The sequence below is a fragment of the Panthera leo genome, chromosome E1, assembly GCF_018350215.1.
Source record: "Panthera leo isolate Ple1 chromosome E1, P.leo_Ple1_pat1.1, whole genome shotgun sequence".
NCBI classification, from domain to species: Eukaryota; Metazoa; Chordata; class Mammalia; order Carnivora; family Felidae; genus Panthera; species Panthera leo.
The window spans coordinates 54850895-54875660 of record NC_056692.1 but is presented as its reverse complement, the minus strand read 5'-3'; the positions used below and the strand labels follow the sequence as shown (position 1 = coordinate 54875660).

The following is a 24766-nucleotide window of genomic DNA, read 5'->3' as shown; positions in this document are numbered from 1 at the left end:
ACAGCGAGCTCGCTACCACACACGGCAGCCCCAATAACTGTCACCTCCGCCTAGGGCAACAAACTGGGGGCTTTTCCAGGTCGCCTCCCAACCCAACTCCTGGTCCCCAAACCTCTCCTTTGGAACGAGTCCTCCATTCCCCGCCCCCCCGCCACCTGTATTTTGCCCTGCCTCTGGGCTCCCCAGCCTCAAGCCTCCCCCTCTTCTCAAGAGCCCCGCTCCGAGCCTTTCCCCGACTTATTCCTCCCTCCCGGAGGGGCCCCGAGTCTGGCGCCGCCCCAGCCCATCCCACCCTCCCGCCGGACCGGACACCTGCACGGCGGCTGACTCCCGGCCGCCGCCTCCAACCCCTCCGCTGCCGCCGGCGCCAGCTGTCCCGCACCAGCGCGCGCAGCGCGCATGCGCCCGCGTTCGGAGCCCACCTAGCCCGTGCGCGCCCTGGGCGGGGCGCAGCGCGCTGATTGGGCGCCTTGCGGAGGCGGGACCGGGATTGGGCCGGGGCGGCTGCCGTCTGCGTGGCGGAAACCGGGGAGGGGCGCTCCCACGCGCGTGCGGGCTGGGAGGCCGCGGGCCGGTGGGGAAGCTGGGCTTGTCTCAGGAGGCGGATCGCCCCCTCGGGTGGGGACGCTTTCTTCGGCGGGGAGTGGGTGTGTGTTGAGCCGTTCTGGGACCCCGGTGTTGGGGGTGGGGTGGGGAAGGAGGGATCGAGGAGAGTAGCCCACAGGTCCACCCTAAGGGGAGGGGAGTGAGAATTTAAGTCTGCCTCACCCTGAAGGAGCCTAATTAGGCCTGGCTTGGTGGGTAGGGAGGAGAGAGGGCCCGAGTCAGGTGGGGGGGGGGGGGGGTCGCTGGGAGAAGGGGTTGGAAATAGGCTTAAAGCGGGGCTGAAAATTGATCGTGGGACCGAGTGTCAGGACTGGGGCGCGTGATGGGAGCTTTGGGGTTAAGTGTCGGTACTTGAGCTCCAGGCTTCCACGTTCGGCGAGGTGGGACACGCAGACATGGCAGCTCAGGCTTAACCCCCTGAGATGCGGTTCAAGAACTGTTTAATTATCTTTAACCAGCCCGCTTCCCCTTCTCTCAAGGGGTCTAGAGTCGTGTTCTCTGAAGTGTTTGGAAGGAAAGGACCAAGGTTCTTCTGACAGCTTAGCCCCCGGGAGACATTCAGTGAACTGAAGGCTCAGGGCTCCCACCCTAAGTGGGAGGAAACAAGGTCCTGAAGTGTTTGCCCTCCCCACCTGCAGGCTGCTACCATACCATGAGATTAAATGAGAACATCTTGCTGCTGGGAAAGAAGGTGGTGCTGGTACCCTACACCTCAGAGCACGTGCCTAGGTAAGGGTCCACCTAACATGGGGTGCAAGCCAGTTCTCCAAGGTGCAGCCAGGAGGGCCTCCCTTCCTTAGCCCCAACCTCAGAGGCTATTTCCTCTAAGAAGGAGAAGCATCATCGCTTGGAGCAGTAATGACAGAAAAAAGTGGATGCTGAAACAGAGGAGGACGACTTCCCTTCAAGTTACTCATCCCCCGCTTTTCCCTTTCATCCTCCCAGCTTCCTTTTTGGACTTTCAGCAAGGAATTACTTAAAGCGAATGTGTGTAAGAAAAGAAGGAACTGCCCAATTGTAAATTAGTGACGTTCTTCTGGCGTCAGTGAATATGCTCCGTTCTTGAAGACTTAATGTCAGCTTGTCATGAAACTGAGCCGATGGGTTGTTCTGATGTCTACTGTTTTAAGAGGCCAGAACTGAGTCGCAGGGTCAGACTCTTGTGTGTGTGTGTCGGGGCGGGGGGGGGGGGGGGGCGGTAATTGGCAATTGACAGATGTCTCCTAGACTGGGATGGTGCGGATGTGGGGGTGTATTCTCTACTTGCGGTTTCTTTTTGGGGGGTTCCTGTGCTCGGCCTTTGTGGAGATCTGTCCAGCCTTCCTTACTGAGGTCAGCCTGCTAGACACTTCCACTCAGGAATTTGAGGAATGTTTGAGTTCAGACTGCTCCCCCGCACTGACCCCTGAGACCGGATGGGAAGCTGGACAGACAGAACTGATCCCTCCTGCTGCTCTCTTGTAGGACCAGTCTGGGTCTTGTGCTGGTGGCTCTCTGTCTTAGGAACTACTGTGACCCTTTCCTTGGGTCTTTTATGAGCCCTGTGTTAGCCTTGTGGGCCTCTCTTTTCTACCAATTTCCTCATCTCATAAAATGTCAGGCCCGCGCTTCTGAATCAGTCCTGCATGCCAAAGGTCATCCCCCTGTCCCTACAGGTACCACGAGTGGATGAAATCAGAGGAGCTGCAGCGTTTGACAGCCTCTGAGCCCCTGACCCTGGAGCAAGAGTATTCGATGCAGCAGAGCTGGCGGGAAGATGCAGACAGTGAGAAGCAGAAGCCCTGTGCTGGCTCCAGAGGCAGTCTCCTGGTTCCCTCTCTCCCTTTCTCATTCCCAGCTGTAGCCCTTCCAGGGCCACAGAAACTTTGTGAAAAGCCCTTCATGAAAAATCCGGAAAGTGCCTGAAACCGTCATACTCTTATGCCCACTGAAGCCAGTCCCCGTGGCTGACGCTTCCGTCTTCTTCCCCACTCACTGCATCAGGCCTGGGAGAGAGAGTAAAGCATTTGGGGGCTCTGGCTGTAAATTGAGGCCCTGCCCCTCACATCTCTTGCACAAACCCAGTTGTGGTTACTGCTCCCTGAGAATACAGCTACTGTTCAGGGGAGACTGTCTTTTCCCGCGTGAGGCAAATTTAGGGCTTTGTAATCCGCTAAAGGGAGCTCTGGGCCCCTTTTTCTCCCGGCGGACAGAGGCGATGTTCTGCAGCTCTCTGGTTTGGGTGGGAAGACTGTCGTTACTCCCCTGCTTTGGGGAGTGGAGGCGATAACCCTGTTGCCTCCCTCCTCAGAGTGCACATTCATTGTGATGGATGCAGAGAAGTGGCAGGCCCAGCCACGCACCACTGAAGAGAGCTGTATGGCAGGAGATGTGAACCTCTTCCTCACAGATCCAGGGGAGCCCTCCTTGGGTGAGATTGAGGTCATGATTGCAGGTTTGTTCCACCTGGCCCTGCCTTCCCTCCCTTCTGGCCCTCGATCTGCTGAACCCTAAGCCAGCTGGGGCTGCAGAAGGTCCTCAGCTCAATGGAGGGTTCCACGTTAGTAAGCCCAGCACCTAGTGGCTCACCCGTGGAGGTTTCCTTTATTCCCATGTTATGCTTAGATGCGAATTTAACCTTTGGTTTGGGGGTCTTCCAACTTCATCATGCCCCATCCTTGCTAGGGGGGTACTGGGCACTGGGGACCCTCCCAAAATAAATGAGCGTATCTGGAGCATCTTCCCATGCTGTGGGAGGAGCCTGGCTAGTTTGTGTCCTTCTTGGTCCACAGCCTTTCCCCAAAACTGTCCTCTTGAGGCAGCACACTGAGGTTAAAGGGTCAGCTTCGGGGTCAGGTTGCTGGGGGTCTCTAAGCTGTGAGTGCTTGTGCAGGTCATTTTAATTTCTGTGTTGCCTTATCTGCACAATGGTAATAATAGTACTGTGTAGGGCTGCGAGGGATGAAATGAGGTTTTAGCTGTCCAGGACCTGCGGTGGAGCCTGGCACACAGCATCAGTGACTATCATTGTTTTTCTTAGAGCCCAGCTGCAGGGGCAAAGGCTTTGGCACCGAGGCTGTTCTCATGATGATGTCTTATGGTAAGGAAGTCTGAGCAGGCAGTGGGAGAAGTGGCCAGGCCCAGGTGAGGGTGAGGGCACATGAGGGCATGTTGGGAGTGGGCCTTCTCCAGGCCTGAGGGTGGGGGGGCAGGTGACAGGTGCCTCCAAGGCAAAATGGGACAGGAAGGGCAGGAGGTGTGTGTGGGAGGGGGGCTTCACCCTGTGGCTTGTCCCTCTCTTTTGATCTTCTCTGGGAGGAGTGACCAAGCTAGGTCTGACCAAGTTTGAGGCTAAAATTGGGCAAGGAAATGAACCAAGTATCCGGATGTTCCGGAAGCTTCACTTTGAGCAGGTAAGGATGTCACTGGTGGGAGGGTGAGGCCTGGGCGGTGAGCCCCAGTGGTGCTAGAGCTCATAGCTGTAACTTAGCTGGCTCTGCTCTCTCTGGTTCACATAGGTGGCTGTGAGTAGCGTCTTTCAAGAGGTGACGCTCAGACTGACAGTGACCGAACATGAGCGGCAGTGGCTTCTGGAGCAGACCAGCCATGTGGAAGAGAAGCGCTATAGAGATGGGCTGTCAGAGTCCCGTTGACCACTGACTTTGCGGGCAGCCACCCTGTGTGAATGGGGGTGGTGGGACCACGCAGTCCAAAGGAGGTGAACCTTTGAGGCCTTTGGGGCAGAGTGCACCTACCTCCATCTAGCCTGGGAGCCTCCTTTTGGGGCCCTTCAGATTCTGGGCTGGACTTGCCTTGGCCTCCCTCAGGCTGGCAGTGTGGATGAACTGCTCCAGGGCTGGCCAGGAGAAACCTGGAGTGGGCTCTCAGACCTGGAATGGACAGCACGAATCCACAGGAGGCAGGGTGGAGGTGGGAACAGAGGTGAATGGGGGCCTGGTGAATGGCCAGGACGCCCCCTTTCCCTTGGAAGGGCAGAGGCGGTGCCCTGGAGTGGAGGCCCTGACCTGGAGTAAAGTGTACTGCACAGCACTTTCCCCTGCTTTCTCCTTGGGCCTCAGTGGTGAGCCACCAGAAGGTCCAGCCTGCAGCATCTAGTCCAGCGTGGTAGGATCAGGGCAGGAGGAGCTCAGTCTGCTTTTGTCCTGCAGAAGTAGGCTAAGTGTGACCCCAAGAAGTTTGGAAGTGAATGAGCTAGGCCCTGAAAAACAGGAGGCTTGGAAAGTGAGCATGTGTCCTTTGTCCTTGCTGCTTCTCTTTGGACCCAGGAGTGTTTTGGCTGCAGCTGCTTGTGGCTGAAGCACCGTTCTGTTGAAGCCTGGAGCCTCTGCTCAGTTGCAAGGGCTGCAGGAGGAAGCAGAAGCCACTCAGTGGTACCTTCCTGAAGGTACCTGTGATCTCTTACTCTCTACCCCTCACTTCTCTGCCTCCGGGAGCAGCTGCACCTGACAGAGCCACAAGGAGGCGCTAGAGACACAGGTTCGGGACGGCCAGGCTGCCTGGTGCTTTAACAGGCAGAGAGCTGGGCCAGGTCTCCCAATTCAGAGCGAGGGGGTGGGGGCTGGGGGAACGCCCCTGGATTCCTAACTGTCCAGTCATGATCTGCGGTGGTTATCAAGGCCAGACACGTTTCAAAACAGTCACGGAAGAGACCCTCAAGAGTACCTAGGGTATTCCCAAGGGGAGGAAACCTGCAGGTGAATCGCAGTGATTTGCTCAAGGTGTCGAGCATTTGATGGCAGAGCCAGAACTACTGCTGAGGCCCTCAGTTCCCAGTCCCCTTGATCCTGGTGAATCCCACTAGAATCCGACCGCATTTGGAAGCCCCCTTTGTACTGTGTCCGGCCCCTCAGTGGTAGGGAAGGGGTAGGAGTTCTGGCCTTCAGCTTAGTCAGAGGCCCCCAGGGCTTCCCTACTCAACAGGTGAGGTAGGGAGGGGTCCCTCCACTGCCCTGTGGGGCAGTCTTCAGGCCTTGCTTACCGGAAGGGACCTCGACATGGGCCAAAGGATAATGGCAAGGTTAGGAGGGGGCGGGCCAGACCCCAGGCCGTTGGTGCCCTGAAAAGGTTTGGAATGGTTTCTCTTGCCACTGGTGGGACTCTAAGCCCTAACTAGAGACCAAGATGTCCAGATAGTGACTCATTCTTAACTCCCTTTGATTAGCTGTCTCTTGCAGCATCAACTTCTCTTCCTTCTCTGCAAGCACCAACCCAGGAGCCTCTGGGCCTGGCAGTGTCAGCCCTTGCGGGCCACTTTGGCAGGCTTCTGGGATGTGGCCTCAGGTGCCACGGGTGTAAGAGCCCTGGATCTTTTTGAGGAGGAGCAGGGCATTTTGCCCTTGGAAAGTCCCTTCCACCCCACCTGACACAGAGCATGTCCTGGGACTCAGTGGGCTGGGTTTGTTTTCCCCTAGTTCTGGAGAGCTGCCCTCCAATCCTGTCCACGGCCAGATAAGATAGAAAATCTGGTGCCAGCTCAGCCCACTCCAGGGCATCCTGCACCCCACTGGCTGAGTGGGAAGATCAAAGCCAAGTCTTCGTATTCCAAATGCAGCTCCATTTGGGATTCACAGTTTCAGCGCTCTTGAATTAAAACTGCATAAAGCCTTCTGGCTGTGTGGATCTTACCTCCCACTTCCTACAACTGTTTCTCCGGGGCAGGACTTGGGTAAAGCTCAGGCAGCTGCAGGGCCCAAGGCCCTCTGATTTATAGCTGCCCACATTCTGTTCCCTGGCCTGGAGTCAGAGAGCCCTGGACTGTCTTCCCGTCCAGCTGTACCCTACCCCGTCAGCCAGAGGCTACCCAGGGCTCTAAAGGAAGACACAGAGGCCAAGGCGGTTTGGAAGCCAGTTGAATTTCTGATGGGAGTTTCCTTACAGTGGGGTGGCTGGACAGGAGGTGGCCAGACCCTCCCCATGTTGCCCAGGGCTCCCGGTGGTGAGGGGGGTGGGGGGGGGGGCGTGTAGTAGGAGCAAAAACAAAGTTTAAGGCTAAGGTTGCTGCTATGTCCTGGATGCAACAACCTGGAAAATCATGTTAATCAAGGAAACAAAAATCCCTCTAAACTCTGTCTGTGGTACTGCACTCAAAAAAAAAAAAAAAAAAAAATCAAATGAACAAAAGTAAATGCCCCAGCCGCAGCTCTGAGAACGACGGGCCCCTGTCCATTCCACAGCATTGCTGTAATCAGCAGTCCTTGATTAACCTTTGACTCATCACTTGGGGTCGTGAAAGAACAGGACCTCTTGCCTGTCCCCAGGTCCTTGCTTGGTATGGGTTTCACTGAGGTCCCAGGGGTGTGGTGAGGGCGCCCCTGGTAGGCTGAAGCACTCAGGAGACGCAAGCCAGAGTCTGCTTGCTGACTGGGGCAGGATGGAAACATATTCACCTTCCCCAAGGTAAGGGAAGAGCACGGTTCTCTAGAAAAATCAGATTCACCGATAGAGGAGGGACGCTGGTGCTGATTTGTGTGTAGATTAGGGAGGGGAGTGAGTGGGGAGGAGGGAGAGGGAGCTGGCTCGGGTGGGGCAGGGGGGCTGGCCCAGTCGCACCAGCTTTCCCTGGTGCCCGCAGGAGGACACTCAGAAGTTGCTGAAGAGTTCGTTTTTCTTGCTCCAGTCCATCTGCGGAGCCCGCTTGTTGCTGCGTTTCTGGTGAGCCCTCTCTTTGGCCACGGCCAGAGAGATGTTGAAGTCCAGGATGGGGTCAGAGGAGGAAGAGGTAGACGAGGGTGCTGTGGAGTCCTGTTTCCTGGGGCTGTCTTGGGAATTCAGCTGCAAAGAGGAGGGGGCGGCGGCAGAGGGCCGGGAGTCAGTGCCTGGCGAGGCGTCCCGGTCCTCAGCCTCGGCAAGGTGGCCGGCTCCCTTGGGGCAGTGCCCAGGGAAGCCAGGTCACAAGAACAGAACGTGGCATAGCATGTGACCTCCAAGGCAGGCTGGCGTGCCAGGAACGAGCATGGCTTGGGAATGGGCTTCCCGTAACTCAGTGCCACCCTCTGCCCGCCCGCCCGGCCAGCCTACCTCCTCGCTGGTATCACTGGAGGTGGATCTTGCCAGGGCTGATCTGGGGCTCTCAGAGGCTACCTCAGCCAGGACTTCACGGCTGTTCTCCTGAAACAGAGAGGAGGGGTGTGGGTTGGCAAGGGATGGGGTGGGGGAGTCCTGAATAAGAGAGGAGCCCCAGGGGAGACCGGTGCCCACTCAGAGAAGCTCCCCTCAAACCTTTAACACCCACCCCAAAGCCCCACTGCCTGAGCCTGGAGGGGCCCCTCGGGGATTGACAGTTTTACATTCCTCTAAGGATCAGAGGGCAGCCTGGTTCCACCACCCAGGTGGGAGTGACCGTTGTGGGATTAGCGGAACTGCTCACACAGAACCCCCTCCCCAGCCCTCCCGAAGGAGCCTTCAGGGTTGACTAGCCTTTGGGGCCAATGACCATGGAGGGGCTTCATGGAGGGTGAGGCACAGAGAGCCTCCGCTTGGCACCGGGAACACCAAGTGTGATACTCCCTGAATTCCTTCTGGCCTGTTTACTTGGACTTGACCCTAGGAATCTTGAAACCTTCACCCCAAAGTAACCAAGAAGGGCTTGAAGGAATAAGGCTGATGAGAGTTCTAGGCCCACCGATGGGGTGACACAAAGTTCAGGTGGGCCCTGGGGGGGAGCCCTTGGGGAGGGGAGACCTTTCAGTAGACCCCGCAGAGAGCTCCAGCTCTGTGGTCTGACTCTGAGTCAGCCTGTCTCGGAGTGAAGGTCTTGGCCAAGGCTCTGACTTGGTGCTCAGCCTCTGCCTGGGTTCCTCTGCGGCCTCAGCTGGCACCAGGCCCCACCATCTCTTCCCCAGCCTCCACTGCCTTCTCTTCCCTTCCGCCCAGGGAGGAGGGGAGGAGGGGCTTTGTTCTTCCAACCCAGACTGGAAGCAGCAGGGCCCAGGCAGCGTGCGTCCAGACACTGAAGCTCTGTTCTTGGGGGGAAGAAAGGGCTCTTCTGTACGGTGGGGAGTTGGAGGCGGGGTTTGTCACCAGGATGGCGGGCTGCAGAGGGGCCCGGCCAGGCCTCTCTCTCTCCTGACTGCCCTGGCGCTAGGCAGGGGTTGAGGGGTGCACCGGCAGTTCTATAGCTTGGAGCTCAGAAGGGAGCAGCTTGGAAACGGGGGTTTCAACCTGAGCCACACAGCTGTCCCCGTCCCAACCATGCCACCTTCCACCCTTCTGCAGCCCCGCATGAGAGCCAGAGAAGTGTTAGAGGGCCTGCCTTTACCTTCCGGATCTCCCCATTGGTAAAGGGCTCGGGCAGGGGACCTACGGGAAGGAAAAAACAGCAGAGGTGAGTCCAGAAGCTCTGGGGAATGCGGACAGAGTGGTGCCTGGAGAGGAGGGAGAGCTTTGGGGTTTAGGCCATAATTAGACCTTGTTCCCTACGTCAGTGTTTAAGTATCTTGACTGCAACCTTCTAGAAGTATGTCTGACTTTCTGGTGACCCAGCACACACGCAGAGACTACACACGTGTAACAGAAGTTTCACGAAACAACATTTCCCCTTCTGCTTCGTCAGTGCTCTCCAATGTTTTCGATTCAGTTTCATTCAAAGAAGTATGCTGGTCTCTGCTAAGTTGATCTCATGAACCACTGATGGGTAATGAGCTATTTGGAAAACCAATGTTCTAGATGGGGATGAAATTCCAGGCTGGCTGCCTAAGACCTGGGAAGCAGATCCCCGGGCCTTGGCACTAGGGCCTGATTCAGTGGGTCTGGAATGGGCCTAGGAATCGACATTTTTCAAATGGCTCCCAGGTAGTGATGCTGTCACCAGCATTGGAACTACACCCCAGGTTATGGTTAGTACCTGCCTTGCCTGAAAGAGAAACTAATCCCACCTCGTGCTTGCCAATGTGAGGGCGAAGGGATGAGGGGGCTCAGGGCAGTGTCCTGAGTGCGCCCTCCCCCTGCCATGGGGAAACTGGTGGTGGCAGGAGGGGTCAGAAGGAGAGACACCAGCCTGGGGTCCCCGTTCCACCTCTGGGGACTGGTCAGCCTGGGTGGATTTCTTCTGAACTCTTCATTTAATGTCATTGTGCATCTTTCGTGCTGGCCTGGACAGCAGGCACACCCGATTCTCACCATTTCCTCCCTGTTGCTACCCACAGCCTTCCCGCGATGGCCAAGCAGGGGATTGCTGGGACCCGGAGACACTCACTCTCCCACTCCCCCCATGCTGGCCCCTTCCCCACGAGGGCCGGGCTGTCTCATGTGGTCAGGAGGCAGCTGCTGGGAGGGGGGCATTCTTCTTGCGGACAGTTGCACCCAGCTGGGAGGAGGAGGGCGGCCTGGAGACCGCAGGAGAGACACCTGGGGAGGAGACCTGCCCCCAGGCCTCTCCCAGTGCAGCTTCTCTGGCTCGAGGCTGCGCTCACAGTAGTTCTCAGGGCCCATCCCACCCAGCCAGAGAGATAAGAAGAAGGGATGTTTGAGGGCTGATTTCTTAGGAGTGGGTGGGGGAAGGATGCCAGAGGCGGCAGGGGAAGGTATTGGAGGAGCCTCGTGGAATCCAGATTCCAGCTGTCTTCCCCAAACCCTGTTGCCAAGAGGAAGGCTGGGGCTTCTTGGGGCCTCAGTTTGCCCTCACTGAAGAAAGGAACTACCTGGGCTATCTGGTTTCTAGGAACATGGGAAACAAGGGTGAGGCAGTGCCTGACCGCCCATGCCTAGAGTCTGCGGGGGACTTCCACCTGACCCATCCCTGCTTCCAGGACCGCCCCCCCACCCCCACCCCAGGACCCACCTGGCCCCTCCACCTAGGGATAGGGGTCTGTGGCAGGACCTCTGAGTAGATCACCCTCCTACAAATAAAATCCTGACACCCTCAGGGAGGCCCCACCCACTGCAGAGTTCAAAGAGGTCCCACCTACCCTACACCCCCCTCCCCAACTCCCCCAGGAGCCATTTTCCCGGGGAGAAAGTCCAGACCAGGGAGTGAGGGTTGCTTAACTCCTCACTGCCCTCGGGCGGCAGGGTTGCCCGGTTTGGCTTGGACTTGGGCAGGGGGAGGTGCCAGGCTTGGCAGTGTAATATGGGGGACGGGGAGGGCAGGGGCCCAGGGACCAAGGAGGGACCCACTGCTCTCTAGAGCCAGTGAGCCTGGGTTTCCAAGACAACCTGAGAGAAGGGAGGGGAGGCACTGGGCCCCCGTCACTGGACTCTGATCTGACCAAGCGGAGCTGGAGTTAACCCTTCCCTTGCGGCAGCACTGCCTGGAGAACCTGCGAGGGGTGCGGGGATGGGGGGCTGAGGCTTCCCTCTGGTGCTGCTGCTTTGGCCTGGGAATGAGTGCCTCTGTCCCGTCTCGCCATCCCTCATGCCGGCCTCACCCTGTCATATGCCACCCTCAGAAAGCCACTGCCATCCCCGCTTCCTCTCCTGACACCAGGCTCCTTTCCCAATCTCCACCTTTGGCCCCCCCTGAAGGAGAGGGAGGGAGCTGAGGCAGGAAGCTGCCCACCCCTCCCCTGGGACACAGTAAAATCCAGAGCACTGGCCAACATCCTTGATTTGGGGGCCTCCGGCTGCCCCACCCAGCTCACCGTTCAGATGCTCCTGAGACGGGGTCACTTTGCATTTCTTGAAGAACTCATCGGTTTCCTTGTCTACCACCAGCAGCTTGGTCTCGTCCCCACCAGCCTTGATGGCAGATACCACATCTGCGTGCTGCTTGCCCTCCATACAGACCCCGTTCACCTGTGGGTGGGGACAGGGGTTAGCGGCACAGTTTTGGAGGGATAGGTGGAGGGAGGTACAAATGGTCCTCTTTGTCCTCGGCCAGGTGGCAGTCTGGGGACACTGAGGCCCCCCCTGCCCAGTTGCCTGTGGAGTCTTAAAGTAAGCCAAATGGTCCTCCCACCTGACAGTCAAACGAGGAGGCAGGACACATGAGAAAAGCCAAAGAAAATATGGAGAAAAGACTAAACAAACACAGCTGGGACAGGAAAGATAGGGGAGGCCTGGGTTGGGCCCTAGCGTTTCTATGTACTTGTGTCCGACTTCCCTCTCTGGGCCGTGGTTTGCTCACGTGTAAAATGAGAAGTCTTGGGAGAGCTGATCTTCCAGCTCTAAGGTTCTAAGACTGAGATTCTGGGGCCTGCCCGAGGCACAAGGTTCACATTTCCTTTCCTCCTGAGCACTGCACAAGAGTGTTTGCACCTGCTGACACGGAGGCCTCCAGCAGTGGGAAACTCTGCAGGTGGCCACCTACATCCACTGGGATGGATGGGTGGGTGAATCTTGAGCCTGTCTCTTGGTAAAGAGCCCAGAGGAGGTGGGGGCAGGAAAAAAGTCCGTCCATCGTCCACCACCACCACCCACCCATCCATCCTTCCATCCATCCATCCATCCTCTCTCCCTCCCCTCCTGCCTACCCACTTACCACTCTTCTCCTCTCTCTGCCTCCCTCCCTCCCTCCCTCCCTCCCTCCCTCCATCTACCTGGCATCTGTGGGCTACCTGGGCCCCATGGACTAACCAAGGAGCAGACAGGGTGATGGCTCCCCCAGGAATTGCTTATCTGTGGGGATGCAGTCAGGAAGGGCCTGGGAAGAGGGTGAGAATCACTACCTCCACGATGCGGTCCTGAGCCCGGAGCCCCGAGGCCTCGGCAGGTGAGTCTGGGTCCACTGCCCGGATGAACTGGCCTGGCTTGGACTTATCGCTGTGCAAGTTGAAGCCGTAGCCATTGGCACCCTTCTTCATGGTGCAGAGCCGAGGCCGAAGCTCACGCTGTGGGGATAAAGGAGGGTCTATGACCATTCTCCATCACTGGAGGTCCCGCTCTCCCTGCCCTGTGCCTGATAGCCACCCCCACCCCCCCCCCCGCCATCAAAGAAACACTGGGTAATAAGGCAAGTTTGCTGAGCTCCCACAGAACAATTCGACAATTTGAGAATGCTGGGCTGGGCCCCAGAAGACCTGTGCAGAGATTTGGCATTGTAGCAAACGGCTCAGGTGCCTGTCCAAGCCAGCCGCCTTTTCTGTTAAATGGGAGGCAGGACCACATTAGCTCAAGTCCCTCCCCTTGTGACATTCTAAGGTAAATAGTGTTATTCTGATTGCTACTTTCTCCCTCCCCTCTAAAAGTTCAGCCTGGCTAGGTGACTGGGGATCCCTGGCCCTTTTGTACCCAGATCTCTGCAGCGGGGGAGGCAGGGCAGGTGTTTACTGAAAGCTGGTCAGCATGTTTATAGTAAAGCCTTTCCCCATCCAGGCCAAATGGCCCAGCCAAAAGGAAGGAAGCAGGCAGCCAGATGACCACAGACCGGGGAGAAGCACAGCCAGAGGTCCTGGACAGGACAGGGACCCCCCACCAGTAGAACCAAGGCTGAGGGCAAAGGCAGCCATAGAACCCCAAAGAACCTGTTGGTCCCCAAGGAGCCTGAACGGGGAAGGGGCCATGAAATCAGGGCTGGGCTGAAGGGAGCCCTGTGTGGCTGCAGCCCAGAGTGGGGACCTACTGAAAGAGCTCAGGCAGGTTTCTCTCAAGCACTCAGACACTCTGCTGAAAATGTTTTTCACCATCCTTGGTCCAACTTAAGCAGCTTAGCTCAGAAGCTGCAGGCCTAGGGACACATTTACATGATGGAGGGAATCTGGGTGTGCAAGGCGCAAGCAACTGAAACCTTGACCAGAAGCCTGAGCCTGAGGCCTGGCTTGGGGGACCCTCTCCCCAGCCTCCCAGGCCTGGCTGGGCAGGGCTGCATCAGCCAGCCTACTAGCTCTTGGTGATGCCCCCCACAGGCCACCAGGCAATGAGCAATGGCGGGAGTCAAGACCCTGGCTGGCCCAGGGGCCAGCTTCCCCACTTAGTAGTTATGTGACCTGGGGCAAGTTATTTCCTTCTTAGTGCCTTAGGTTCCTCATTTATAGGCCATTCTTCTTGTCACCTGCCTCCCAGGGTCCCAGGGTTGCTCTGAGGCCAAGTGAGATAATTAGCATAGGCAGAAACACTTTACAACTCCCAAATCCCTGTGCACTCGACTCGTAGACTTTCTCAGCGTTGGGGACACTAATGAATAATCCCCTGAAGCAGAGAAGAGAGATTCTGGGGGTGAGGGTGGGGGCCAGTTTGCTCTGAAACGCCAGTCCCAGGCTGGGAGTAGAGCTGGCAAGGGAGGGCAGGGAAGGAGAGGAGGGCTTACAGGCCTCCTGCCCGAACTTGCCAGCCCCAGGAGGCAGCTACCATCTGGGGCTCCCCACCCCTCCACTCTCAGGGGGTGGCTGAAGGGTGACTTTGCCTTCCTTCAACTGCCCAGGCAGGTTCCCTGTGTTTCAGGATGTTGGTGGGGGCTGTGGAGAGAAAGTTAGGAGGGAGAGGTGATGGTTGGACCCTAATCTGGGCCAGAGGCCCTGGGCCCTTCTCCTCCAGCAGGCTCTGCTCAACCCAGAACAATAGCAAAGACCAAGATGTGAGCGTAAAAAGTGTGTGTGTGGCCGGGGGCACGGAGGCACCCTCTCCCCGGGGGCCGTGAAGCATCCCCTTCTCCCAAGCTCTCCAGGTCCCCTGGGCTCCTCACTGCAGGGCACAGTCCCAGGAGGCCCCCTGCCACCACCTGCCTCATTCATCTCTCCCCTCCGCCCAACCCCCACAGCCCTCCCAGTCCCCAGGGGATCTTGTTCAGGGGTTAGTGAGGCTCTTCTCCCCTCCAGCTAATCCCTCCACAAAGCTGACAGCCCAGCCCTCCCCCAGGCCGAGGTGAGCAGGAACAGGTCTGACCAGTGCCACCAGGCAGGCTCGGCTCGGCTTTCCACAGCCAGGCTGAGCTCACGATCACCCTGAGAAAGTGGGGAGGAGAATCAAGACGGGGGGGGGGGGGGGGGGGGGGGGGATGGGAAGGGGCAGCTCTGACATCCTTGCTCCTCCCCACCTCACTCCAAAGAGCCTTCCCTAGCAACCTGGCTGGGGCTGGTCACCCCCATTTTTAAGAAGGAGAAACCGAGACTCCACATGTTAAGCCCACTGCCTGATGTCATAGGGCTTTACGGTGCAAGAGCCAGGGCTCCAATCAGGTCTCTGACTTGGACCCAGAGTTCCTTAAACCATTTGTGGGCTGGTCCTGAAGGACCCAAGTGCAGACTGGGAGGAGGCCCAGTTGGAGCCCGGGCCTCTGCAGGAGTCAGTCGTAAACACGGGTTGCCCTCCCGTGGTGCGCCCTCCCACCGTGGCTGCAGTCTCTGCAGGGAGGCAGCTAGTCGCTGATGAAACCACAGCCTTCCTTCCGGGTGCTCAAGGTCTTAAGGCTTCTTGCGGCCAGAGCTCCAGCCTAAGCTGGGGGAGCCTGGTGGCTCCGGGAGTGCTCCTGGCCAGCAGGGCGATTAATCGGCCTGGGTCTCTGTGCTAGAGGCTTCCCTTCCTGATCCCTCTGCGTATCTCCCTGGACGCTGTGTCTGGTGATCCGTCATTAAAGCCGGAGGCCTGCTTTGAACCTCACTCCCCTCTACCAAGTACCAAGCTATTAGGATTAGAGGAAATGGGGCTCCGTTACCCCATTGCTCCCTTTCCCCTGCACTGGGACCTGCTCCACTGCCCTCAGGGGGTAGCTGAGCAGGGAGAAGCGCCAGGTGGTTTTCTGAAGCGCTCAGACACCTTTAAGGGCCCCAACTAGCTCCCTCCTTCCCAAGTCCCCTTCCCACAGGAGGGGTGGAGGCTTCCAATTCCTCCAGAGAGACCAGCCTGATTCTGTCCACCCCTCCCCCAGCTGTCTCCAGGAGGTGTCACTGCCAGCTGCTGAGTCAGCCCATCAAAGGAGCCCATCCCAGCCAGGGTGGAGGCTGGTGCTGGCATGAGGAGTCCCTGGGGGCAGCCTCCCTGGGAATCTGGCGGGGAGGGCTGGCCCAGCACCCCCAGACCTGAAGTAGGACCTGGGTTCTGCTTCTGGGGAAAAGGGTAGATGGAAGGTCCAGGCCATCCTGGTCCTGGTGCGTGGCGGGCAACTTCCCGTGGGGAACATGGCCTCAAGAGGGTTCAGAGTACCAGGTGGGGCTCCCAGTAACGATGGCAGCTCAGAAGCAGAAATCAGAATCTGCTCAGCGAGGAGCCTGGCGGAGACCAGGAAGCAAGAGGAAGGAACAAGAGGCAACGGTGGCCAAAGAGCAGTGCAAATGGGCTGGGGGGGGTGGGGGGTGGGTGCTGGGGGGCTGGATGGGTCTGAATCTCACTTCTGAGCAACACCAGACAAGCTTGCCAGGAAAGACCCCGTCAGGAGAAGTGCCTCCAGACTCTTCTCCTGGAGTCTTCTCCCACCCTCAGGTTGTGAGGCTGTCCCAAATCCTGTCACAGGCCCCTGTGGCCATCCTCTCCATTCTCTCTTCTCTCCCAGGGAGCCCAGCCCAGGCCCGAGTGGCCGCCCAGTCACCTCCACCCACGCAGCCCAGGGAGCGGACTGCGGGCACGTTATTCAATAGGTGCCACCAGCAGCCACCTGGAAAGCTGAGGAAAGTCGATACCCTAATCCCAGTGCCCGTCTCTGGGGAACAGGCCCAGGGCCGCTCCCTGTTGCTCCTAAGGGGAGGGCTGCTGGGGGCCGACGCCCCAGTGAGCCCAGCCCCTCCCTGATCGGTGTCATGGTGATGGCCCTATAGAAAACAGCCAGGTTGCTTCCAGAAGGCCAGCCAGCTGTGGGTCCCAGAAGGAATGGGTTGAAAGAGCAGGAAGACCACCGGGGTGGCTAAGGGAACAACAGAGGTGACCCTCACCTCCCAAGCCTGCCCTTCCCCCAACCCAACCCAGCCAAGGGCTCTTGTTTATACAGATAAGATTGATGCTTGCTGCCCCACACAGGGAGATCAGCCCCAACAATGGGGTGGGTGAGGGGGTGGGGGGAAGGTGGGGAAGGAGTCCTGGCTGTTCTGGTGGGGGTGGGATACAGGGTATGCTGGGCATTAAGGCACCGTGACTGCTCTGGGAGGCAACTCAGTTGTTCCATGGGACTCTGGACACACAAGCTTGGGCCTGGTACCAGGTCTTCAAGGAAGCCATGATAGATGGCGAGAGCTGGCCTGGCCTGAGGGTGACATGTGACTGGGCAGCAAGGGGGCACTGTCCTTAGGGCAGGTTGGGAAGTGACCAGGAGCTCAGACCAGAGCTCTAGGCTTAAAGGTATCCTCTCCTCACCCAAGGTACAGAGGGCTTGGCTGCCACTGCCCGCTGCCCCACGGTCCTGATATGGCTTCAGTTCACCCTAGAGGACCTTTCCCGCCCAGGTCTGTACGGACTGAGGGATGTTGGACACCTCCATTGGCAAAAAAGGAGCTACTCTAGCCCCTGGTCCTGTCCTTCCTGTTTCCCAGTGGGAAGGCCCCTCTTGGGAGCCCAACTGGGGTGGGATCCTGGAGAGAAACATATGCTCAAGCGGGGGCTGCTTCGCCAACGCAACACGCAGGGGCCCTGAGCCAGCTTCTCCCTCTGGTTCTTTTCTCCTGGTGCCGGCCAGAGACCCACCCAAAGGAGTTTGGCTCAGGTCTCCCCAGGGCTGGGCAAGCCTGGGACGGAGCAGGCTGGTACATGGGCTGCTTGCTGCCTGGCTGGACACCATCCAGGCTGGCCGCCCCATGCCTGCCTGCCCCGCGGGCACTGCATTCTCGTCTCTTCTCATCCCTCACCCTCCTCCCAGAAGCCACTGGATTTAACTCCTGCAGGCTGTCCCAAGACCGACGAAGACCCTCAGGGAGCCTGTATACTTGGGGCCCTATTGAAATAAATAGCAGCTACCGTTTCATGAGCACTTACTATGTGCTAAGGACTGCACTAGGATTTTATGTGCACTTTCTCATTCAAACCCAATTATAGTCCCGCGAGGAAGGTATCATTGCCCTCGTTTCCCAGAGAAGGAAACTCAGGTCCAAAGAAATCACGTAAATGGCTCGAGTACCCAGCTGAGGGGAAAAGGCAGGCTCGGAACTCAGATGTGGGGCAGCACTGCCCGACAGAAACAGGATGTCAGGCTGGCAGGTAATTTAAAATTACACTAAAGTAAAAACAAACAAGAGAAATTAACTTTAAGTATCTTATTTAACACGATATACCCCAAACTGTTATCATTTCAACATAATCCACTTAAAAATATTTAACAGCATTATTGTTATATCCTTTTGTTTGTACTACGTCTTCCAAATCTGGTGTGCATTTCACACTTCTAGCACATCTCAAGTGCTAAGAGCCACATGCGGCAGGTGGCGGCCACAACGGCCCGCTGATATTTCTAAAGGCCTCACTCTCAACCATTACGCTGTCAGCCCCAAACGCTTTTCTAAATCAGCCCCCATGTTTGAATCGGGCACCATGACCTTATAAAGCACCCTTATACCGGACGACAACAATGAGCCGGTGGCACTTGAATCCCATTTTTAGGAAACCCGTGCCACCTGCCCTTTCCTAGGGCACAGGAAACTAAACATTGCCCAGAGGGCTATGTGGTGAGTTGTTCTGTTCCAGGGGAGAAGGAAGGCCAAGGCCAACAGTCAAGGATGGCCTTCAGAAGGGGCCCTTTGTGCTACAGGGAAGCCCCAAAGCCAGCAAAGGTGGATTCTTAGGACCCAGGGGGTTGGGAGTAGGGTAGAGACTTGGTGGCCAGACTCCTAGCCCCAGCCCATTGCAGAAGAAGGGTGAGGCCACTTCTGGGCGGAGGCCTTCCATCAGGGCTGACACATTTTCCTAATGGTGCTGAAGGCCATCCCTTAGGGACAGAAGCTACCTGGACCCTTCCTTGCAAGTAGCTGATGCAAGCAAGCCTGAATTTATGCCATGGTAATGGCTCTTATGTGGCCCAGAATGTGACGGGCAGAGACACCCAGCAGGACACTCAGGCCCTCAAGGTCAACCCAACTGTATGGCCAAATGGATGTGTAGGCAATGGAGTCAGAGAGAGGTGGGTTCCGAGATACACCCCAGCTATGTGGTAAAGGCTCATTAGCTGAGAGCCCTGGGGCCAGCCAGCTGAACTGGCCAAGCTTCAGTTTCCACATGTAGACCGTTGGGGGCTAATTCCGGCCTCGCGGGGCGGTCGTGTAGATTAAAGGACATGAGGCATGTTTAATGCACAGCGCATTGCTAGACACAATACCTACCGCTTATTGAACACTTACTATCAACTCACAAAATGCAGAAAATAATACCCAATTTTGCAGGGTTGTCAGGGGAATCCATGAAATTAGCATTGATATCTTTATGGCACGAGGCTGGACACTAGAAATTTTGAGTCTCCTTCCCCGGCAGGGCTACTCAGAGCAGCAAGATGAACACCTAATATCTAATATCGGGATGGAGAACCCTGGCTTCTTTCTGTAAAAGGCTTGCAGCACCAATGAAACCCTGGCTACGCCCCTTCCTCCCCTAACTCCTAAGTGCTCCCCCACTTCCCAGGGCCCCATGGGGTGGGAAGTGTGGAGAGGAAGAGAAGGGCCCCTATCTAGACATACAGAGAAGGGCGCCCCATTCTCTCTCTCCAGAATTTAACTTTACAGGAACCTGGTAAGAACCAGGAAAGAAAGAGACCCCAAATATGTGGCTTAAGAGCAGGAACCAACACACAAACTATCACACATACCCATCTATTTAAAATCCAGACACCCTGCAGTTCTAACCCTGTTCTGCCCTCCCAAACTCTAACTTGGTCAGTGTGAAATGGCCTGCCTGTCCTGGGAAAGAAGTTGGTAGGCTTCCAGGTAATTGTGCCCACGCACCCACCTTGCTGCCTGGGGGGTGCCTGCACTCTTCTCTTTTCTTTCTCTTCTCTTTTCTGTTTTCTTTTCCTTTCCTTTCTTTTCTTTTTTTTTCATTTTCTTTTCTTTTCTTTCTTTCCCTCTCTCTTTCTCTTTCTTTTTTTAATTTAAGTTTTATTTATTTTTTAAGTAGGCTCCATGCCCAACATGGGGATCAAACTCACGATCCCGGGACCAAGAGTCGCATGCTCCAACTGCCCTGGCCTGCACCATTTCTGCCTCTGGGATCAGGGTCAGGTCTGGCAGGAAACCACCCCAAGCTGGGCACTGACACACTGAGACACACACATACACCCCTCTTATGTCATCAAGTCTCCCCCAAACCCTGCAAGGTGGGGTGTTGGTGTTCCCATTTCACAGAAGTAGAAGCTGAAGGTTGCAGGCCACAGTGGAAAATTAGGGTACCAGAGCCAGCTAACACAGAAGCCCAGAATTTTAGCCTTCTAGTCTTAAAATGGAAGCTTCCAGCAGGCAAGAGAAAAGAGTGGGTAGGTACTGCCTGGAATTCTGATCTCTGGGTGTGCCCGAGGTGCAAATGGGCCCAGGTATGCTGGACTGACATGAATTAGGATAAAGGTCCCTGGTGGTTATCATGCATTCATTCGTTCAAAAATTATTTGAGCCCCTCCCTCCTCTGTGCCAGGTACAGCGCTGGGGATATAAACACAAAGAAGACACAGTTGTTGCCCTCTTCACCACTGCAGCAGAGGTCAAGGTCACGAACAGATGATTCAAATATTGCGTGTTCAGAGCAATAAAAGATGCGGGACAGGGAGGAGGAGGTGAGCAAAGAAAAGGCTCATTCTGGGGGTGCCCCGGGGGCTCAGTCGGTTAAGCCTCCCACTCTGGATTTCGGCTCAGATCATGATCTCACGGTTCATGGGTTCGAGTCCCACGTCAGGCTCTGCAATGCGGAACCTGCTTGGGATTCTTTCTCTTCCCCTCTCTCTACCCTTCCTGGGTTCAATCTCATGCTCTTAAAATAAATAAACTTTGGGGGGGTGGGGGAAGCTCATTCTGTCTGCAGCGTCAAGGAAAGGCTCCACAAGGCTGTGAGTGGTTTTCGGAGAGTGTGCCTTGTGGAGAAGGGGACTGACAAGTCCCCAGGCTGAAGGGTAGCATCGGGATGTACTGGGTTGCTGTATTGGGATGGGCTGTGGAACCCCCTTTGATTATTTGAGAACAGTGGCCTCTCACTGAGCACTCACTGAGCACCAGGCTGGGACACAGATGCACTTGCCCAGGCAGAGGCCGATCCAGGGCTGGCTGCCCCATGGGTGGGCATGCAACAATCACTGTGAAATACTTCTCAACTCAAATACCAACAGCAACGTTCGCTGAGCACTTACTTAGTGCCAGGCACAGAACGACTGCTTTTCAGACCGCCCCATGTGATCCCAACCCCAGGTGCAAGCTGTTAGGCTCCCACCTTACACAAGAGGAAACAGAGGCCTAGAAAGGTTAAGATACGTGGCTCGGGGCGGCCCAGCTAGTACAGCTGAGCTGGCTCAGGCCGGGCCAGGCACCACTGTGACTGTGGAAGCTGTGGGCAGGGGCATTGCTGCGCCTCTCTCCGAGGGGGTGGGGAGAGTCACCGACAAAGCAGGTGGGCAGAGCTCCAAGTTCCTTCCACCTGCTCCTCCAACAGCACTACAGGCACCCCCATGCCCTCTGCCCTGTATGATTCTTGATCCAGTCTGGTCTTTCCAGTGAGATGTCACCTGCCACCCACTCTTCGTGCCACACTGTCCCACATAATACCTTTTTCACTTGTGAGAGCCAATGAAGATACCCTAATAGCCCCCACTTTGCAAACATATTCAGGCTAAAACTAACTTAGTAAAACTCAAATTCTTTATAGGAGATGCCTTTTAGGGAAAAAAATAACTCTTATTATGTCTATTAACTTTTTTTTTTCTTTTTTGCAATGACAAGGGTGGGTCACCTGCATGGCCACCATACCAGAGTTCATGGGAATTTCCTACCAGAGGCACTGGCTATGCAGGAAGATGAAAGGGTCCTCGCACAAATGCCTGGGCAGAAAGAAAGGTGCTCAATTCAGCATCCACTTGGGGCTTGAGTGCTTCCCATTATTTGTAAAATTCTAGAGAAGGCGGGTGTCACTGTGTTACAATGCACCCCACTTTACAGATGGGACAACCAAGGCTCAGATAAGTTATGTGACTTGACTGTTGACCTGAAACCCCAAGAGGCCTGGTGATGGTGTCCCCAGGACTGGCTGGAGGGGATTCTACTCCCTTCTCCTGGCCTAACAAAGCAGGAACAAACGCAGTTGTCACATGACCATGGGGGGGGGGATCGGATTCTGTGGTCACCTAGAAAGCAGGAAGTTAAGCTCCCCTGCTTTTTCAGCAGGCATGGTGGGAGTGAAAGTGCTAGGTCAAGCCTCCATGTTCCTGGCATCATACACCTCCCCACCCAGGCCCTCCTGCACCCAGCAGCAAAAAAAAAAAAAGAAAAAAAAAAAGAAAAAAAAAAAAAAGAAAAAAAAAAGAAAAAGAAAAACTGAAAGGGCAATGGGAGGAGCTGAACATAACAGTATTTGGTGGGGGATGGGGGCGGGGAGGTGGTTACTTGTGCCAGTGCCAAAGTCCAGAGAAAAGGGGGGGGGGGGGTGGGAGAACGGCAAATCGATGCACTCAGCACAAAGTTCAAACTGGATTTCTGCCTGGGACCAGAGGTCAGGGGTTCCAACTCCGCGGTGTCAAGCCCCTGCCAGGGATGCTCCCACCCCTCCCCCACCCTTGCCAACGCCAGCTTGGCAGTGGCAGGAAGTGGGAGCCTGGCGGCCTTGGTATTCCCAGCACCCAGCTCTGGCTGGACGGGGCTCCTGGTGACCTCACTTCCACGAAACCAGCTGGTCCTCTCCGGCTCCACCTTCTACCTTAAGGCTGAACAGTGCCCTTTCTCTGTCCAGGGAAGCTTCTGCTGGCACCATGGATACTCCTGCCACAGGCTGCCACCAGGTGGAGAGCTGGTGCAAGCCAAATGGGCCCTGAGAGGCCTAGCTCCCCACAATCTGCACCCCAAGGCGTCCCCCTTCACTCCCTGGGGACAGGAGGCTCTCATCACCACTCCTGTTTTGCTACTGACCCTCCTGCAGCTGGTCCACACTGGGATCGTTTGGGGAAACACCAAACTTGGGCAAAAAGTAACCAGCCTGCTTCGTGTCCCAGGACTGGAGTGAGACAAGATGATGACAGGGCAAGACCACCTGCCCCTGGTGAGTGCTGCTGGCCTCGGGACACCGGACCACTCTCCCCGCCCTGCCCCCAGCCCGTTCCCTTCCTCCAAAGTCCTCCCCTCCCATTCCCAGATACAAGCTGGCGCTTACTCCTCACATTCCTGAGACTCATAAATCCTCCTGGGTGGCAGAGCCACCACCACCTCCGAGACGCCTCTGCACCTCCTCCCCGCACCCCACCCCCACACTTCGCCCTGAGACGGCGGGGCTTCGTCTCCTCTTAAAAGTCACACTGTACTTCAGGAGGATGAAGTCCAGCCAGGCTGAGGTTAATGATACACACACCAGCCGGCGGGGTGGAGGGGGGGTGGTCGGGGGGGGGGGAGGTGCGGGAGAAGCCTGTGGGCAACCCCTCCCCTCCTGGTGCTGGGGCTCGGCACAGTAAAGGGGCGGTTATTCCTCTTGCTTTTTGAAATCGGGGAGGCGGTCGCTTCACCCCAGCTTCAGCTACCACCCACAGGGGCCGTGGAGGACGCTGGCACCTCTGGTGCGGCTGGGAGTCGGGTGGCCGACGTGGGGCGGGATTGGGGGGTTCCGAAGAACGCGAACAGATACCGCCAACAGAACCGAGGAAGGGGGACTGGGCTCCCCTGAGCCGCCCTCCTTCACCCCCACTCCCAAAGGCCAAGGGACAAGTGCAGGTGGCAAGGCGCTCAGGGTCCCAGCCCAGTCTGGGGAGGGAGGGGCGTGGGGGTGGCGGGACGCAGCCCCAATTCAGCAACTGCCAGTTTGACCTGTCGGCGGGAGGGCGGAAGCAGCCTCCCGTTCGAGGATCTAGTTTCAGAAAGACAAGGCAGGCGCAGGGATGGGCGTCCGAGGGGCGCCTGGGTCTCTCCCGATCCCCACTCCCACCCCTTTCCAGTCGCCGCTGGGTCCCGGCCCACACTTACCCGCTCGGGACAGCTCTTCTCCACCTCGCGCGGTTCTGGCGCGGCGGCCTGCGGCTCATTTTCGTTACCAGCTCCCTGCGCTTCGGTGGCGACCGGCGGCTCGGCCTGCCCGGGCCCGTCTTGGGCTCGCAGCAGCTCCTCCCGGACCTGGACACCCAGCTTCTGCAGTCGCTCGTCCGTCTCGGGGTCGACCACCAGCAGGCGCACTGCGTTGAGCGCGGCGCGGATGCGGCTCACCACCTGCTGGTGGGTCTCTTTCTCTACGTTCTCGCCGTTCACTTCCACCAGCCGATCTCCGGCCAGCAGCCCCGACTTCTCGGCTGGCGAACCGGGCTCCACCAGCCGGATGAACTGGCCCACCTTGCCCTTCTCCCCGTGCAGGTGGAAGCCGTAGCCGTTCGGACCCTTCTCCAGGCAGCAGAGCCGGGGTAGGGGCGCCCCGGCCGCCGCGTCCGCGCTCATCTCGCCCGGCTCAGTGGTGCGACGTGGGGTCCTGTTGGGGGCTGGGGGCGGGACGGTCCAGCCCTTCTCTCCTCCCTGTGGACCGGCAGGCAGGAGGGAGCGCAGGAGGGAATCCCCGCGCCGTCAGACTGGCTGAACAAGCAGGTGTGCGGCGAGCTGTGGCCCCGAACTGCTAGAAGTTGGAGCAGGAGCGCGTGGACCAATCCCCACCCCGCGCGGCGTCTGAGCGATGCCGAATCTGCTCCAGCCCCTTATTCCGGGGGCGGGGTCGCGCCGAGGGTGTGGACACCAAGACCCAATCAGAAGCCACGAACAGGGGCGCTCGGGCCGGGTGAACAACTCTGACCAATGGGAACGCTCAGGGGCGGGGCCCAGTGCTCTGCGCGGCGCCCCGCGGCGCAAGAAGAAAGAAGGCTCAGGAAGTGGAAGTGTTTGTTACCAAGTGGCCGGAGTTGAGGCGGGGGGCGGGGCGAGTTCCTGGTACTGGGCGGAGGGACCCTCAGGCTCAGTTTTGGTTTTCTTACATTTGGTGGGGATTGTGGAGAGCCAACCTTTGGGTAAAGGACTCTAACGTTTTAACAGCCTTTAGCTAAAACCTTGTGTGCACTCCAATGAGGGGTGGGAGCGACTGTTGCCGGGGAAACCGCTCCAGCTCCGGGGCTGCAGGGTCGCAGAAGTCTTATGAACAAGACGAGGTGCACCTCTGACCCAACAAAGTTGTTTGAATAACGACATTTTCCCGTTCGTGGAGTCACTTTGCGTTGTTCAAGGACACGCTTACAGGG

General features: G+C 57.2%; 2 protein-coding genes across 5 annotated transcripts; one reads left to right on the top strand and one right to left on the bottom strand.

Moving 5' to 3' along the window:
* The first annotated feature begins 500 nt into the window (after nt 1–500).
* On the top strand, nt 501–6630 carry NAT9 (N-acetyltransferase 9 (putative)). Of its 4 annotated transcripts, none has more exons than XM_042914635.1 (7): nt 567–647; nt 1245–1335; nt 2262–2371; nt 2897–3040; nt 3626–3685; nt 3904–3998; nt 4104–6630. In XM_042914635.1, exons 2-7 carry the CDS (start codon nt 1259–1261, stop codon nt 4236–4238), a joined length of 621 nt encoding a protein of 206 aa, XP_042770569.1. In that variant the 5' UTR covers nt 567–647; nt 1245–1258; the 3' UTR covers nt 4239–6630. The 4 variants fall into 4 exon arrangements, with proteins under 4 accessions (XP_042770573.1, XP_042770569.1, XP_042770570.1 ...); XM_042914636.1 differs by having other exon boundaries at nt 572–618; XM_042914639.1 differs by lacking the exon at nt 1245–1335 and having other exon boundaries at nt 501–647.
* Nucleotides 6439–24231, bottom strand: SLC9A3R1 (SLC9A3 regulator 1). The gene is made up of 6 exons (XM_042914629.1): nt 23520–24231; nt 12210–12371; nt 11184–11337; nt 8864–8904; nt 7624–7713; nt 6439–7377 (listed from the first exon to the last, which is right to left on the bottom strand). The coding sequence occupies exons 1-6, from the start codon at nt 23979–23981 to the stop codon at nt 7186–7188; spliced, it is 1101 nt and encodes a 366-aa protein (XP_042770563.1). The 5' UTR covers nt 23982–24231; the 3' UTR covers nt 6439–7185.
* Nucleotides 24232–24766: the final 535 nt, after the last annotated feature.

Bases quoted from the DNA above. Each gene is read 5' to 3' on its own strand.
- NAT9 (XM_042914635.1), top strand. From the start codon at position 1,259: ATGAGATTAAATGAGAACATCTTGCTGCTGGGAAAGAAGGTGGTGCTG. The intron at 1,336-2,261 runs GTAAGGGTCCAC...CTGTCCCTACAG, and splicing joins ACCTCAGAGCACGTGCCTAG to GTACCACGAGTGGATGAAAT. The intron at 3,041-3,625 runs GTTTGTTCCACC...TGTTTTTCTTAG, and splicing joins GATTGAGGTCATGATTGCAG to AGCCCAGCTGCAGGGGCAAA.
- SLC9A3R1 (XM_042914629.1), bottom strand. From the start codon at position 23,981: ATGAGCGCGGACGCGGCGGCCGGGGCGCCCCTACCCCGGCTCTGCTGC. The intron at 12,372-23,519 runs GTAAGTGTGGGC...TTATCCCCACAG, and splicing joins AGAAGAGCTGTCCCGAGCGG to CGTGAGCTTCGGCCTCGGCT. The intron at 7,714-8,863 runs GTAAAGGCAGGC...TCTCTGTTTCAG, and splicing joins CCAATGGGGAGATCCGGAAG to GAGAACAGCCGTGAAGTCCT.